This window comes from Apteryx mantelli, chromosome 7 (assembly GCF_036417845.1).
Source record: "Apteryx mantelli isolate bAptMan1 chromosome 7, bAptMan1.hap1, whole genome shotgun sequence".
Lineage (NCBI taxonomy): Eukaryota > Metazoa > Chordata > Aves > Apterygiformes > Apterygidae > Apteryx > Apteryx mantelli.
The window spans coordinates 29515667-29534134 of NC_089984.1; the positions used below are offsets into that span (position 1 = coordinate 29515667).

The 18468-nt window shown below is 41.0% G+C and overlaps 1 protein-coding gene across 7 annotated transcripts in view; it reads right to left on the reverse strand.

Annotated features, from left to right (window-relative positions):
* BTRC (beta-transducin repeat containing E3 ubiquitin protein ligase) overlaps positions 1–18468 on the reverse strand; it is a 119576-nt gene that overhangs the window by 17130 nt on the left and 83978 nt on the right. For all 7 annotated transcript variants that reach the window (XM_067300164.1, XM_067300163.1, XM_067300162.1 and 4 more), the window contains 2 exons: positions 8775–9006; positions 3717–3903 (listed from right to left, as the gene is read on the reverse strand). In XM_067300164.1, the coding sequence (XP_067156265.1) occupies positions 3717–3903; positions 8775–9006 (419 nt within the window). The remainder of the gene's footprint in view (positions 1–3716; positions 3904–8774; positions 9007–18468) is intronic.

Consider the following 18468-nt stretch of genomic DNA (forward strand, 5'->3'; position numbering starts at 1 on the left):
TTAATTTATAAGGAGGTAGATAAAATATAGTACTGAACAAACAAAATAACAAATGCTCAAGAAAAGCGTTTTGAAATAAATTATTTTAGTTACAATTTGAGAGAGAGCTGCTTTCAACTTAGGACAGAGGAACCATCTGCATTTTCAAATACAGTGATCAGCAGCCACTCACATGTGGACAAGTATATGAGAGGAAGAGGCACACGGATGCAAGCAAATCACTCTGTAGATGGACCCTTATTCACTGTGATCTACTGTGAAGCAATCTGGAAGTTCATGCAAGAGAATTAAAATTATTGGCCCAGGGAAACTGAAAATATTTCAGAGATATGCAGAATACCTAGGGCACATCCTGGATGACCTGGGATAGGTCTAGGACAACCTGTATATGAGCCTATCTACATGAAAACCTGTCTATTGTTTCCAGCTATACTAGCTGACCTGATAAAAGGTCTTGGCTCTACCTACAAACTACGCCTTGCTGCATGTACAGTCAGTTGTTTACAGTTCAGCTAAGGAATTGCTGGAACTTCCATGGCATCTCAGTGACTGATGAACTGCAGCTCTTCCATAAAATAAACTATTCTTTGCAGTTTTTGATGACTGGCCAACTTAATCAACTATTCAGATGGACATAACAGCACCCAGATTTTGGGCTTCTGTTTTTATTCTTCTCTAAATCTGTGTAACCCTTACTGCTGTCAAGTTGTCAGTGAAGGCTACCGTGTTGCAGAACTGGGTGGTTTCTGCTGTACACCACAAGCTGCTAATGCTGAAATCAGGCAGCCCATGTGCCGAGCTACGTGAGAAGCTGTAAGCAAATAACACCAGTCATCTATCATTCTGAACTGTCCACCTAGTCACTTCCTTGTGCCATTCACAGAGCTGATTACAAGCTATAAAGCTCCGTATGGCAGAGATGCAATTACACTGTATATTTCTTGTCTGCCTCTCTTAACCACCCTGCCATGCCTGCAGTTATATCTTCTAGAGCTAACCAGAGGGCAATCTGAAAGAGACTGCATGACTTGCTCCAGTTGTATCAGAACAACCTCCAGGACGCAGTGTAAACCTGAGGAAGAGGTGCAGTAACAGGTTATGAGTCCCCTTTGAGACGAGAAGCAGGATTTTTTAACTGTTTTTTTAGAAATAGCATGTGTCTGTAAGACTAGTAAGATGTAATAATGTTATTTCTAAAATTTGGAGGGAGCAGCTTCAGAACTATTAGCTATTATCTCTGACAAGCTGCAGAGAATGGGTGAAGTTCCAGAGAACAGGAAAAAGACAAATGTAGTTCTTTTATTAGAAAAAAAAAGGAAAAAAAAAGAAAAAAAAAGGAAGAAGGTAGAACCAGGGAAGTTGTGCACTGGCCAGCTCAACTGCAACAGGTTGGAGGTCCCAGAATATACAGTCAATTAGATAAGCTCCTAGAAGATGACAAGATGACAAACAACATCCAACACTGATCAGTACAGAATACATCATGTCAAACTGGCCTAACTTCTGTTTCTTCTATGACAAGGTTGTGATATTATCCTAACTTTCACAGGGCTTCTGACACTATCTCACAGGGTGTTCTCCTAAGTCAGCTAGAGAAATACAGTCTTGCTGGAAGTGCTCAAGGGTGCAAACGCAGAATCATTTATCAGTGGTGCACTTTCAAATGGGAAGGCAACTGGGGTCTTGCAGGGGATCTCTCCTAAACCTGCCATTACAGAGCATTTTCATTAATGACCAAGAATGGAACAGGGACCACATTTATTACTTGGCCAATGACACTAAAGCGGGGAGATGCTACAAGCATTTTGGAGGTCAAGATTAAACTCATAATGCTCCTGATAAAATGGAGAAATATTAAGAAATGAATAGAATCTAATTCAATAAGGACAAATGCAAAGTTCATGACTTAGTAATAACATAAACATGCAAGATGAGGAACATTGGCCAAGTAGATCTTCTACAAAAAAGGCTGTTAAAACAGTTATATAACAGTATTATACTACTGTTAAAAAGAAAAGAAAAGAAAAGAAAAGAAAAGAAAAGAGAAAAGAGAAAAGAGAAAAGAAAAGAAGAGAAGAGAAGAGAAGAGAAGAGAAGAGAAAAGAAAAGAAAAGAAAAGAAAAGAAAAGAAAAGAAAAGAAAAGAAAAGAAAAGAAAAGCATATTTTCTACCAGAGAGCATAAACTGGAGTGTCCTCCATAAGTCATGCAAAGGAATCCATTCCACACTACCAAACTCTGGTGATGCCTCAGCAGATGTATGTCCAGCTGACGACATCATCCTCCAAGAATGGAGTGGGCTAATTGGAGATGGTTTAAACCAAGTAAACCAAGAATGACAAGAGGACAACAAAACATAGAAATAGGAATAGGCTTCGTGCATACAATACACAGGAAACATGATTATCTTCAAACTTGTAAAAGACTGCTGCAAAAAAGAGAATAAGAAACTGTCCTCTGTGTCTGTGCAGGACAAACAAAATGGGCTGAACTGCAGTAATAAAGACTGAGCCTAGATTTTAGGAAAGTCTAACAGAAAGATAGTGAAGCAGTGGAATTGCTTCACCAAGCAAGGCACAGGGAATCTCCATCAGTGAAAGTTTTTAAGAACAAGTTAGACAAACATCTGGGATGACTTAGAAGAAGTTGTCTCTGCCTTTGGGAAACAGGAGAGACTACCTAACTTCTCAAGGACCTCTTTAGATTTACAGACTTAAAACAATACAGAGCAAAAGTCCAAAAGAGAACAAGGCACTAAAGGGGATGTCAAAGTTAACAATGTCATGGTTGTGGTTACTTTACTCTTTTTATACATATTACACTACTGGAAGGAGATCAACAGAGTACTTATTTTTGAAGGACATTTTATAATTGTGATTTACTTGCCTTCACTTCCTGAGACAAACAGCATAACAAAATTAACCATGAAACACGAGTCTTTGTTTGCAACTCTGTATCTTTTTCTTTTTAATAGCAACCAAAATGCCTGAGCTGTCATTTTTATCTTGTTTATGAAATATTCATACCCAGCTTCCTTTCTGCCAACATCCCAGGGACACCCTTGGAAAAGAAAATTATGTATTAAAGGAGGTACCCCTGAGAGGGAAAGTTCTAATGAAATGTTAACAGAGCAGCTTCAAACTTGAGTGAGACCCACATTCTAGTAAGGCTATTCCAGATGATTATTAACTAATCTATCTGCATTTCTAAAGTCCCCTATTCTCTGTGGTACCTACCCTCAGCTTCCAGTTTGAAAATTAAACAGATATCTAATAGTGAAAATCTGCTGAGGAAAACAAACAGACCTATCAGGAAACAACTAATTCACAGCACATGCTGCCCCACTGCCACCCCTAAAAAAAGCTACTCTGCTCTGAACTGCTGATGAGTTTAGGGTTCCCCTGGGGTGTACACAGCTTCTTAATTTGAACCGAATGACAGCTGGGTGTAAAAATCTCAGTCTGTATATCTCACTTGTCACAGTGGGATAACAGCATGATCAGATGAGCAAGGTGAGGAAAAAGCCCCCAAATTGCCTGCATAGCCACATAAAGCCCTTACTCCCCAACCCCAGAATTTTGCTGTAAGCAAATGCCAGGTCTGGAACCAAAAACGTTTCGGGGTGTAAGTAACCCATTTCAAGCATGGTCTGAAACACACAGCACCTACTGTCCTAGGCAAGGACAAAAGGGGTGAAGACGGACGCAGTTCCCTCACCATCCTCTCCTCTCTGACAACCCCCTCCACAGAGAGTCTGTCCTGACCATTCTCTCGATCAGCTTCTTCCACAGCATGCCATCCGACGTCACCCGGTACCACTCCTTGCACACCAGCTCAGCAGCACACAACGATTTGGCATCCAAGTAGGACAGAATGTTCTCGGCAATGTGGTCCAATCCCCGAGCTAGGGGAGGGAAAAAAAAAAGCATTATTTGCTGGGGAGATAAGCAGTTTAAAAGTACTCCCCTTGTCCAGTACAAAGATACCCTCTCTTCCCTATGCCTTTCCATCTACTCTTCTACATGCAGAGCTGGACCAAATGCACAGAAGAGCATTTGCAGCTAAGTTCAGGAGTGAACAGCGTTCTCCAACTTCCTTTGGATATAACACAACAAGTCATTAAAAATAATAAAGAATCCAAGAAGTCATTCCAATCTATTTCGATGGGTTTTAGCACTAGGGGGATATTCTATGGATGGCATTTCCAACTCAGCGACGCAGCCCCCAAAATCTCTCTATATTAGGACCATTTCTCATCTCACTGCTACAGCTGTTCTCATGTTCCAACGGCTCAAAAGCTGTTTTTGCTAAAGCAGTAGCTTTTAAACGTAATGAAGAAAAAAATATATATTCCCAATGTGTGCCCTGAAGGGTAGTGGTACCTTTAGACATGGGGGAGGGAAAGATATGCAGATGCACAGGGAAGTGGAAAGGGAAGAAGAGGCAGTCTAAGGAGAAAGTGAAGCAGGTTTGCTGGTATCATATATTTTGGTGGGTGGAGAAAAATATGCACAAAAGCGGCATCATTTGCAAATATTTTCCAGTTCGAATACCAAGAGTGGCTTTGTTTCAACATGGCTGGAGTAAAATGTAAGGCAACTGGGTAAGAAACAAGCAACCAACCACAATTACAGGGCATTGGCTCCATAGCCTGGTTAGCACCTAACAGTACAATGTAACTTGAATACCCGGGGGCCAGCGAAGGTCACGCTATGTTACTTAGACTGGATGGATTTATCCAGTAAAAATCTGCCCTTACCCACTCAAATTTTATCCCTAGCAAGACTTCAGAAGAATAAGATGCCTATTAAATGAGATGCCGCATGAATACAATTTCTCTTGGAGGCGGTTTAATTCGCAAGTGAGACACACAGAGTCAAGAGATTACCTCCCTTCACAGGTCAAATTTCAGAGGCTTTGTGGAAGTTGTAGTTCAGACCCCGTCATCCCCAGGCCTAATGTTCAGACCAACCAAAAAGGAAGCATGGCAGATTGGTATTACATGCATCTTCCCTCCTCTTCACATTTGGAACAGAGTTAAATGCACCTTTTCTTGCTTTTAAAATGACAGCCTCAAAGACAAGGCTCGGCTTGTCAGTGACACAGAAGGAAGAAGCGGCATATGCATTTTTACAGTCACATGGCCATACTTCAGCAAACACATACTGAGGTGTAATCAGCTGATTTTTATTAGAGTTCACGAGACACTGTGGGCTCCAATCTTTGTTTTTTCATTAACCAACAGAGCTCAAAATTATCTCTCCATGCATGAAAACAAGAGAATTTAGCATGTCTCCTCTTACTCCTTCCAAACATCCTGTGCCTTCGTACAGCCATTTTCAAATACATTTATAATACTCTTTGGGTCAGTTATCCTGATGCCTAGCATCTTATGCTTCCATTCACAAACTGCAAAAAGCATGTGAATGATATCACATGCAGTCACAGAGTGGAGAAAGAGGCCTGATATTTCTTATCTTTATAGATGCAAAATTAGACGTCAACCTGCAATATAAAAGCATCAGCAGCCTTTATTATGTGTTTAATCTAAAAAGATATGTACATTTCTTATATAAAACTCTTAAAAAAGAATGCTTGGGATTTTAGATTGACATTATGGCAATTCACAGAAAGAGAGAGATGATGTTTTGGTGAAAAACTGGAATTTGCAGGACTTCCACAATTCAGTTGGAGGGATAACAGTGTGGACAATCATGTCCTGCTTCCCCACCCCGATACACTGCAGTCCTGAGCTTTTCCCAGTGGGTGGAAATAGCCTATTTGCTTTCCCACTCTGTGTTGCTTCCAAGTGGCGAACAGACACGCACCCACCCACCAGGGCATTTACAAATGCCCACCCATGTGGTATTCATATTGGTGGCTTTATGTAAGCAGTTTGGGAGCAAAAGTTATCTCATGTGGGGAATAGATTGGTGGCATAAAGGAAGGAGGGCTGCACCACATAAACTGGGCAGAGTAATCCTCACCCACAGCTCTGCCTCTGACCCACCTGGCCTCTGTGCACCATCAGTAGCTGCACTTGAAATCTTGCTGCTGAAGGGTGGATTAAGTATTTCCATCACTGTAAGTCACCCTTGCCATTGATCCTAGACCCTTCGCAGAGAAGGAATACTGCTGTTCTGCCCCCCCTCACTCCCCTTACGGTGAATGAAAGGGCAGAGTTATTTTGGCCCAGCTACAAACTCAAATTTGTTATTATGTTTCTTAGGAACAGCACAACTCGCTCAGACATGTATGTCCTGGAACATCACTTCCTTAAAAAAGAGAGTTTCCTTTCACAAAAGGTTTTGCTAAACTAATGTGAAACACAATTAGCCCTTCAGCCTTCCATGCCAACTTATTCTAGTGGTACAGTACAGTACCGACTCTTAAAGAAGTCCTATGCAGCTGGAGCTGAATGAACGTTTCAGTTATTTCACACATGAAACCCTTACAAAAAATGACTTTCCTCATAAAAAATGTTAACTGCTTAGAAATTCTAAGATGAGACCATACTTTTTAGAAATGGAACAAAGTTTGTTAAGTGCATGGTTAATCTGTGTTGTTCAAACAACCTTAATTCTGTCCAAAGCACTGGGAAAATAACCTGAACCAATTTTACTCTGTATTAACAAAGCATGTCCATGATATATAACTACCTGAAATTCTAGTCATTCTGTGGGACAGTGCTAGGAGGACAGAGACAAGATGCATCAGGATTTTGGAGTAATTTTATTGCTTAATTTACTTGAGGGGGAGAGTAGGAGAGAGAATGCAGGTGTAAAAATGAAACTTGCTGAACACATGAGGTTTTGAGAAAGCTACAAAATACTTAAAGAGCTTAGCTTATTTTAGATTATGTGATTTAATTCATAATTCTAGGTTTAAATAAATGCTTATACCTTCCCTTTTCTGTTCTTGAGATCTTTTAATTTTAAAAAAGCTTTCAATAATACCTTGATGACAAGGGTTTCACAGTACTTACAAACTGCACAAGCATGAACACAATTCCCTTTTCCTGTTACCTTTCCTTCCCCTCTGTTCCCCCATGACATTCTGCACCTGTCTGACTGCAGAGCCTGAGACGGTATAATTCCTTGACACTCGTTTTCTTCCTTAAAACCATATTCACTAGGACATCAGCTCTTCACAAATATGCAAATTGATTCACATACATTATTTAAGCACACTATTCCCACAACTGTTCAAATACTCAGATATTAGCTGCCTAATTCCTGTCTGTTTTACATTCTGAGGAAGCCAAATTTAAAGATAGAGCTACTTGACAATTGTGAAAAACATACTAACAAACACAGCGTGTCAGGGAAATTTTTGGTGCCTCTGAAAATATTTCTAATGTTTGCCCCAAATTTTCAGGAAAAAGCCTGAAAGATGAACTTAAACAAGGGAGAATGAGATATGTTGGCTTGTTTTGATGGAGTTTTGTGGAGAAAGACCTGGAAAAATTGTGTATATAATTATGTGTATACTTCAACTTTAAAAGTGGAGAAACCAATGCCCTTTCAAACACTCTCCATTTTTCTGAAACAGAACAGCTTCACAAGTTGTAAAGCTGCTCTAAGTACATGAGATTATTGCCATTGGACTACTAAAAACTCACATAAAGCAGGTACTTAACATAACTAAGATTTTTTTTTAAACACTAGAATAGCCATTTGATTACTGGGCACAATGAGCTTAAGAATCCAGAGAGTCTATATATTTAACTTCATAGCAACACTCCTGTAGCGCCTTTATTCTTAGCAAGATTCACAACTATACATGCTTTTTCCTCTTCCAGCCCTAGATTTTATATTTCATGTTGAGAAAACCCTTCTGAAGAAACCAAATGACTGGATTGAACACAGTGTGGGAGTTCAGCAGTTCTCCAAAGGCGTCCACAGAACAAGCTTTGTGCAAGAAACAAGAGGCAAAAACTGTAGCACTTCTTATTCAGGTCCATCTGAAACGAAGGGACTAAGCCATCGCAATGCTAATCTATTAACTATCTATCTATCTGTCTATAGAGGCATGATCTAATGGTCTGAGAAAAGAATAGAGAGCCAGGAATTTCTCATTGGTTCTGAAACTCTATTGCTGTATAAATTTGAGTACGTTTTATCTCCCGCTGCTTCAGTTTTTTCATCTATGAGACAGGAACAGTACAAAACTGCATGTATGCTATTTCATGTATGCATTCTGGGAGATTCACCCAATGCCCTATCTGAGAACAGCTAGAAAAATATTCTCAATGAAAAGCTCTATCGAGGTGCAAAAATATATATATAACATTTCTGTTCTTTGATCTGGTATGTGTTGTTCTACGTTGGCAATTCACAGAAAATCAAATCAATGGTTTCGGGAAGGTATTTTACAAGTAAAAAGAAACAAAAAAAAAAGGGGGGGAAAACCTTGCCTGAGTGACCAAAAATAAGAGTAGCTTTAATTTTTAAAACTTTTGTTATTCATGCATTGTTATGGGTATTATGAGTACAACCATCTGCCCTGTGGCCTGTGCTGTGTATCCTTTGCATACAGATTAAGATCTATCACTTCTAGCCAAACCATGTTGATATCAGATCATGCCTTGAAAGACGGTAAGAATACTAAGCAAAATATTACTATATTTCATACTGTAAAATGTATCATCTATTTTGCAAACTGATTGTAAAAGAGAACTCTTCAGCAGGCAGGCCGGAGTCACAGAAAGCCAAGCAGAAGTGTTTTCTGAAAGACAGAATGGAGACTCAAACCTTCCTCCACTTGCAGAAATACCTGGCAGTGCAGTGATGAAGTCCCTCTGTAACATGGGTTTGAGGTATGAGTTTATATGTCCGTGCTGGTAGTGACACATCTGGGAGATGAGGTGCTCCACAAACTCCACCTGGTCAGACTCAGACCACTGTTCAAAATACTTGACGCAGAGCTCCTTCTCCTTCTCATAGCTTGCAGACAGTTTTCTTTGCTTGGGCACAATCATACTGGAAGTGCCATTGGCAAGTTTTGTCTGTGAAAGGGAAGGAGAGAAAACCCAAAACACACACATGAAAAGAAGCTCAGGCAGTTTTATGATTTTGGGGGGAAAATAACAGAAGGAAAAAGCTTTCCGATATATAAAGTTGGCCGAGACCATGGACCCCACTTGCTGCTGTCATTCCGCGTGCAGCCACAGCAAGCCGTAACCTTTGCAGGGCGACACAGTTGCTCGCACCAGAGCTGCACGCAAAGGACTCTGGTTAGATGGGGAACTATGAATGGCAATTTAATACTCACAGAACTTTATTTACATCTTACACACAGTAAAAACGCAGATGGATTCCTAATGTACAGTTATCAATTACCTGAATGCACCAACAGAAAACTGCATTTATGTTGTTTTTCTTCTAAAGAATGGACCGCTGCTAAAATTAATAGGAAATGCATGAAATGGGTAAGAAAAAACTAAATAGCACTTCTTTTTAGTATAAAAATATACCTTAAGGGTAAAGCCAGCTGAAACACACCCTGATACTAGGTACATACTTCTTTCACAGAATTAAAGATCTTAAACTTTCTGAGCACTGTTAAATCTTGTTAGAAGGGCTCAACTCAGAGAGAGTTTCCGGGACATAACAAAACACTGACATTTCAATTTACTACTTGATAGCAAGATATAATTTCTGCTTTTTAAATGGTTTAACTGGAAGAAAAGCACACATTTTGCATTGCAAGTCTATTATTTGTCCAAGCAAAATTAACTGTTTGCTGGGAAATTATTTTTTCCCCATACCAGTCAAACCAATAGTTTGTATTAAATGGTAAATAAATGCCTTTTCTATTTCTTTCCAAGATTAATTATGCCTACAGGCTCCCTTCTTTATAATCTCAATCTAAAAATATATACTATGGGCACACATTTAAAATAAGTTTTGTAGTGTTGCTGCAAAGAGGTATCCAAACAGCATTGACCCCAATAATTCTCATTTTGCTACTGTAGATAATTCCCACGAAAAACATTCTTTATTTCACTGCAACAGTTTAACACCAGACAGCACTGTTACAGTCAATATTATTAGATCATTTTTACTTACAAAATACATTTAGTGGCTCTCTATTAATTATCAAATAATTAAAAACAAATTACAGAATCAGAATATAAAAAATATATATTTAGGGATGTCATATTTCTGTTCTGTTCTGAATGTTAATTTTATGCATCAATCTCATCAGGGAGATTTTATTGACTTTAAAGGAAAAAATGAGTACCTAAACCTAGATACCTAATTATTCAGTATTAAGGCACAGATTAATTCATGAGTTAGAACAACTAGTGAGTTGTTTAGAGACCACAAAAATTGTTTTTCAAAACTAGGATTAGAATGCAGAAATTCCTCATTTCTCTGGAGGAAAGAATTCCTGTACTTCAATACCTCCCCTACCTGATGAAAATTTTTACACTGGAACACCAAAAACATTACAACTTTAAAACCTACTTGACTATTCATTTATTTTCTATTTTATGTTTAATTTTTTAAAGAGAAAATCCACAAAACTTAAATATTCTTTCCAGCACTTCCAGCAGAGCTGGAAAGTCTTTCTTCTGGTAGAAAAGCATAGTAATTAGCTGCCATTTTTAAGAATATGTTTCTTCTATTTCAGTGTTATGGCTCGAATTAAGTTTCTCCGAGATCGCAGAACACAGATATCACACCACAAGTGCTCAATTGTGCATCCCAAGGTTTCCAACCTTACTTTTACCCCCCTCCACCCTCCCCTCATTTCCCTGAGTGTGCAGTAAGACCATGTTAGCAGAGCGCTATGACTGATAGCAGAGCTGCACTATTTCATTTGGTCATCACATAGACAGCGCTGACTGCAAGCGAGCCATAAACCCAGTATCGGGCAGGAGGAAAGAAATCCTCTCTCTCGGGCCAACTATTTATACAGAGAAATCTCTAAAGGGACAGTGGGAATGAACTCCTTGGTGAGAAAGGTTGGAGTCTTCCTGGCAAAGTCCACAGTTGGCAACAGCCTGGCGTAAAATGATTACCGGTGGACTGCCCTGAACATCGGCCTTAAGGGACGTTCTGGTCATTTCGGCTGCAGTTAAGCTGCACACAAAACAGAACCCCCCCGAAAACGCTGGATTAAGACAGCAGAGAGATGTATTTTACAAGCTTGATCTCATTTCATTTCTCATTTTGTCTGCCGTGCAGCCAATCTCACAACAGGCTGTCTCAACAGAGCATTTTTTAAAAACCTATACCTCTGCCTTCTCATTTGAGGGATTGTGGTGTTCAACTAACACGCTGAGCTGGGAGCAGAGGAGATAGCTGACGGGCAAAGATCACGAAAGGGGCGCCTGCTTTCACAGAACGGCACGGCGCTCTAGCCCTACGCACCTTGCCTCCGACCACCTGTCTCCCAAGAAACTTCAGCTTCCCAATAACCTCTACAACTTCAGTCTAGGGTATCCAACAGAAGCTGCAACATCTGCAAAAACCAAGTAATGGCTTATGTATGTACAAACAGATGGCTCAGATGGGACAAGCCAAGTCATTTTGCCTCAATCACAAGTGAATGCAGGGCCCCAGGGTGGGAAGGATGAGTAAATTAAGAGTACATTGTCCAATGCTTGTAACAGCCCTGGAAGGCAACCTCTAGGTTGATTTAGTGGATCTACTCACTGGCCACATTTATGAAAAGCGCTGTATGTGTCACAGTGTGTACGTCTAAACTAGTGGACAGGGGAAACTGTATTTTTTTAGGTCCGCGTGTATATTTTGGCCACATTCTGACCATGTCAGCTTGAGACCTCGATTGTACCGTTGCCTGCCCCAGCTTCCCTTCGAAAGGAGCAAAGAAAGCAAGCAAGGAGCCACAGCGTGTGCAGCAGGTCTGTGACCAGAATGACAGGGAGGACCCCCAAGCACACCCGTTCTGCAGACGACACAACACACGCCTCACTCAGGATGTCTGTAGCTACAGTTAAGAACAAAATTCCAAAATTTCAGTTTGAAGATTCCTGAAAATCCACCAGGGGGTTCAGTGAAAAAGGCCTGTTATTAAAAAAAGCAACAACAAAACAACAAAACCAAGCCTCTGTATTATTAAAGCGTGTCGGGGGGTAATGGTTACTAGCAGTAAGAGAATCGATTTGGCTTCCTGAGAAACCCTGATGACTCAACCACTCTGATCCACTGCCTCAAGTTCATGACAAACTATCTCAGAACAGGAACAGTAACTATTTGCTGGAGCATGCAATAGTCTACAACCTCTTCCCTCTCCTGAAATAATAACCAGGCCTAATCTGGAAGCAGGAGAATTGTTACACATGCAGTGCATACAGCTATATTAAATATTCAACTGAATCCACTATATACACTTACACTTTTTATAAGCCTCACTTCCAAAAGTGGCAAAGAACCAGAAGCCTCGGTAGTCTGTCACCCTGGGAGAAAGCCTGGGCACAATACAGCAAACTACCAACTTAGATCAGAAAAAGCCGTTCCTGCTTCCCTTTCACAAAGTCAGGAAGGCAGGTTTGGCCCTGTAAGTGAGGGCTCAGAGATGTCCAGGATGGCTCTAGGCAAGCCAACTCATATGCAAAAACAGTATAGGTGTCCTCCTACGGTGGTGTACCTGAGCTAGCAAGCCATGCCAGGAAACCCAGGGGACTGACTGCCGCAGGTTGGTGCTAGCTCAGGGATCTATGTACTATGCTCCATTGCAGCCCATAATTACAAGACCATTTCTCCAAATGGCTACATTTAACACAAAGCACATTTGTATGCCCAGTGAAGTAGAAGAGGACTAATATATAAAGGACTTTAATCTAAATAATGGTTTGCAACTATAGGAAAGAGTAATATTTCAACATAGATAAATAAAGCCTGGATAAGTCTACTGCTCTGCGCAGAAAACAAAACAACTCTGGTATATCATAGCTGTAACCCTTATATGACAACGAAGGTTATTTTTACTTTTGTTCAGTACAGGGGACTAGGTATCCTTCTACAGCACAGAAAAGAAACAAGCAACAGCACAGTTCTCTGATTGTAATACAGGTGTAGTGTTTCCCCATCCAAATTAGAAGTTACAACTTTTATTTATTTTTAAAAACACAATGTCCTCTAATCGTGGCAGAGGATTTGGTTAAGGGATTTCTCATACTGCGGATGAATTCAGATTATACACTTCTTGATATAAAAAGACATCTCTTTCTCTTAAAAGAAAAGCTGTTTCCTTCTAGAAAATCAAGAGTGGCGTAAGCAATCCCAACAAGGTTTGGGACCTTCTGAGCCTTCAAGACATCTTCATCCTGGAGCTCTGGGAAGACTGAGAGCTTAGACCACCAGCGCAAATTTCTCAACTGAGTTTCTCTCAAGGCAAAAAGAAGGGACTTCCTTTTGACATCCCAGCACCAGCAGGTCACCCTGGGCATCCTCCCCTCCTTCCCATACTCACTGGGACTACAGGTTCTGCCTCAGGTGTCTTCTGATGCTTATTTGCAACTGCAGCATTTCACCTCTAACTGCTCACACTGCCAGTCATGGTTAAGTCACTGATCTAGACAGAGCCACCTTAACAGGAATTTTGGATGGGTCTCAGTGAAGGGGAGGAAAAAAGAGGACATAATGTTTAATTATAAGAAATGATTGAAATAGGCACAGACATACCCCGGGTGCCTCTGCACTGCAGCAAGCTCTAAACTTGTTATCGTTAATGGTTTAAATTTCACTGTGCTAATCATTTCAGGACACAAGCCTTTCTTGATAATCTAATGAATTATTCCAACATCCTTCAGCAAAAAAAATCCTCCATGACAGCACTAATTACAAGACGTTTTCCCAGTGCTTATGTAAAATATGACAGAGCAGCAGCTTAGGGAATTGCAGAAAACTGCTTCTAATTTCCACTGAGAAACTGACAAACACCTCTCTTTCATCTCTCCCAGCTCTCAAGTAAGATTTAACTTTCTCATTTAGTTAATTACCGAGTGAGGATCATCATTTTCCCGGATCGGAGCGGCACAGAGCCTTTATCGTGTTAACTTGTGAACTTGATCGATGGCTGCTGCTAAAACTTAATAACTTCACCCCCTGGCAAATTGTAAGATAAATATAATAGGAGAAACTCTGACAGTAAAAACCTGCCAGAAATGAGCGCTGTGTTTATGTTTCTTTGCAGGCAGCAAAAAAACAACCGACAGCTTATTACTGGGTGCGTGTTACTTATATTTAAAAGACTCCAGGCAGTTAACTTCCTGCGTACTGTTCAAACTTTACTCACAAGATAAAAGACACTGGGGGAAAAAACAAGTAAGGGGATGACAAAGAAAGGTACCGCGGAGGTGTATGTGCAGGGTAGGGGAAGAAGAGAGGGTAACTTCACAATGAAAGTAAAGCCACACTCGTGTTCACGTCCTGAAATATTCTTCAAGATTAACCACAATAAAAAATTCAGACGTGAAACTCGATTCAGCAGCAGTATACAGCACAGGAATTCTGGAGCATGTTAGAAGCTGTGTGGAGAAGCAGAGGGATTAAAAAGTACAACTGTGGCAGTGAGATATTTCAGCTTGGTATCTGTAAAGCCACTATTAGCTAGAGAACGTTAATGCGGCTGGCTTTTTCAAAGCTACTTGTGTGGCCATGAAACTGCTTGCTGCTGCCCATGATGAAATACCACTCCAATGTAGCAACGTAACAAAAATGTTGAAATGGAGCTGAGTAGGTATCCCAGGCCTCCATACTAAAGAGCAGAGCTAGTATTTAAAAACCCCATCGAAAGGGGTTTGTTTGCATGGCCTAAAGGCAGTAACACAGCATAATTAACGGAACACAGGTTCAATTTCTATGGCTGACTTCTTCCTCTTTGGGCCTGTAATTACCAAATGCTGCAGAACCGATTCCCAAACCACCAAGGCTAAGCAAAGAGGGAGGAAATCCTTTGTAGTTCCTTACCAGCAACTTTTATTAAAGAGCTCCTTTGCTTTGAGAATTTGCGGGGCAGAAAGGGGGGGTCTCACCACAAAGAGCAGGGTCTTGCGAGCCACGGCACCCGAACGACAAGAGAAGGCTAGCCTGCTTCTCGTTTCTCTCTTTTGCTGGGTGAACCTGCTTTCCCAATGTTTGACTTGACAGAGCTCAAAAGCTACAATGCCAGGTCATTAAGCAACTCACTCCATTTAGTTTTATTTTAAAAGCTCAGTTTAGAAGCCACCCATTTCTGTCTGCCTCCATCTCGCATAGCAGGCTCTGTGAGGTTAACCATGGGTTTAGCACATATACAGACTTACTCGCTCAGTACTGAATTAGTTTCCACGCTGCAAAGCTCACTGAAACATTCTGAAAGACAAACATAACCCAGAAGTAGATGATCATCAATCACATCTGAGAGTCAAAAGAAAGCACCATGAAAGAAACCACAGCATCATTACTACTTATTTTCAAGGGAAAATTCAAAATACTTATACTGAAATCAACAGCCCCCTGGATACTCAAAGAGCCAGCAGTTCTTGCCTGTCTTTGGCTGTTAGCTGCTTGCCCACATCTGGTTTCTAATCACACTGCAGAAAAACTTTGATAAGAAAGGATACATCTAGATGAAAGATCACTGGAATTAAGCTGGACACAGCAGCCTAAGCTGCTGTACTTTCTGAAATCCTGGGGGGCCAATAGTTTTCAGAGGTACCATCTAAGTACCTATGATATGGTGTTAGCCTGAAGGGCACCTGGCTAAGGATATTACCTCAGACACGGAAGAAAGGGAAAAGGCTGTTTTATTTTAGGACCAGAGAAAGCTGCACACACCATAGAAGCAACATGCTGAATCTCTCAAGGGACTGTGGAGGCAGGATGGAGCCATGGACATTTGCACACCGGCTATACAAAGAGCAGCAATAATACCTTGCTGGAGAAGCAGCTCCCCTCCTACACTGCTAAACAGTAAACAGCAACAGGGAGAGGAGATTAAAAAACTATTCTTTTAAGCTAATACTTAATGTTTCAGACAGACTAATAAAGTTTAATTGTCTGGAATCTTGCAGCTCTTACTGTAAACTTTCCTTTGATATAGGTCTTCCATCTAGATTTTAAGTGCTGGTAAAAACTACCAAAATAAAATCTCTCTGATGCCAGGAACGGATGTGAATTGGGAGTCCCTCTCCTCCTCCTCCTCCTCCCCTAACTCCAAGTTGTCTTTGAAAATAACAAGCGCTGATGAGAAATCTGCTTATATCAGCACAACACTGGCATATGCTGCTTTCCCGAACTAAGATCCCTGACCAAATGCATACCTAGACAGATACAGGGGGAGGGCAGCCACCACTGCTCTTAAGAGCTAGATTTCAGAGCACGTTTTACTAGGTGTAAATTGATCATAAACAAATTTCAGAGCAGATCCTAGAGTGCTAATAGATAATTTTAAGTGAAAGTCACCAAAAGAAATGCTTCCTTCCTCAGAATGGTTACCAGAACCAGTGTTGAACTGCTGGGACTGCTACATGTTATTACTGTTAATGGAGGGAAGGAACATGCACATTATCACTTGGAGAACCAGTCTACTAAAGTCATCCGGTAAGAGCCAGTAGCAGCAAAGGGCTCATTTATGGCAGGGAAAGGCATCAGCTATGCTCTAAGCAGCAGTTCCATAGTTTCCTGGAACAGTTGCTTCTGTTTTTAAAAACACCCAAGCATGATCTGCTGCCTGAGTGAAGTTGCTCTTTATGGGTGTTACTGTTGATTTTCTTTTTGCTCTAAGTACTCCCTTAACTCTCAGAGAAAAGCAGCAAGGAACAGGTAGGTAGACTTGAATGATTTAAAGCATAGCTGAACAGTGAAGACTATACAATTGGGAACAGTGCACCATTGGAGTGGTGGGGAGAATGACCTGAAAGAGCGAGTGTCTGCACTCAGTAAAGCTACTGAGATTTTCAAAATGCTATGGTTCTGTCTATGTAAAGCCTTTATTATCAAAAAACAGAAGTCCTCCAAGATAGTTTGCCCAGAAGAACACAGCTCCAAGTAGCATATTTTCTCAATTTCCTTCTTGCAGAGGCTTTTTGCTACCAACAATGAAGAGGACACAAACACAACAAACAACCCAGCCAAGGCCGAGTGGGTTAGTGATTCAAAACTGCAAACCATGAGTATACAGGTTGGATATCATGTACCATTTCCCAATGATGGGAGCACTACGTATTTCTGGGGCGAACAGGAGATATGTATCAAGCAAAAATGCAGCAGTGTTCTGAAGAGCTGCAAGATTCACATGCATGCTGGTTCCCACTGCAAATGTACTTAGATCTGCTGGCAGAGTTGGCCACAGGAGCGCTCCCTAACCTATTTCAGTCAAAATAAGCTTGTTAGCAAAGACCTGCTATTTAAACTGTCTAAACTAAAACACCTCATCTTAACTGAAAGCAGGTTTGCAGTTTTGCTGACAGATCCTGGAGGGCAGCAACCTGCAGCAGCCAGACGAAGGCTGAGTAGCATTCTTTTCCACCAGCACAGCTAGGTCTAGAAGAGGACATCTCATCAGTCTGCACTGATAGATACCATACCCCTGCTGTTAGCAGCAGGTCACTGGGTAGCAAACAGCTTTTGCCTGAGTGGACCAACAGAGGGAAGGAAGCAAAAGAAAAAATAATGGGGTAGAGGGAGGAGAGAGAGTTGGAAGCATGTGTGGGAGACGAGCCATCACAGAGGCAGCTGCAACAGGAAAAGTCTGTGAAATACTCTTGCACAGCATCAGGTCAAAACTGGTCAGTAGGCTGCAGCCAATACCTTGACAGATTTGTCCTGTAGCCTCCGGTAACCCCTGTGAGATAATCACATTACTGTCACCCACCAATACGCATTGTCTTCTGGAGATTAGCTGTGCTGCTAACCTTGCAGCCACGTCACCTTGTCGGCAAACTGGAGTGAGTACAGTGGTGAACCACTAAGATTGTCAGGGGGCTGGAAAAAATGGCATATGTGGAGAGCTGGTGTGTTCAGCCTGGAGAAGACTGGGGGGGATCTAGTAGTCTTCCCCTACCTAAAGGGAGATAACGGAGGAGACAGACAGAGCCTTTTCAGAGGCGCACAATGACAGGACAAGAGGCAACAAGCACAAGCTTTAGCAAGTAAAATTCGATTTGGACATAAAGAGGAGAAATCTCCATCCTTGGCGATTTTCAAAATCTGGATGGACATGGCCCTGAGCAAGTTGATCTAAATGTGAAGTTAGTCCTCCTTTGAGTAAGTGCTTCAACTAGAGACCTCCAGATGTCTATCACAACTTAAATTTTTCTAAGATTTTATGTTCTAGGATTGTGTTGGCCCATTCTTTCATTAGTACCTGACAAGATATTCACAGCCTGAGGAACAGACTCCAAAAATACAAACTAAGGACATTCTCTAGTGAATTCTGTATAGCCAAAATTACATTAGGCTGAATTCATACTGTTGATACATGAAAGTACAGGACAGAAAAAAGGCAAGAA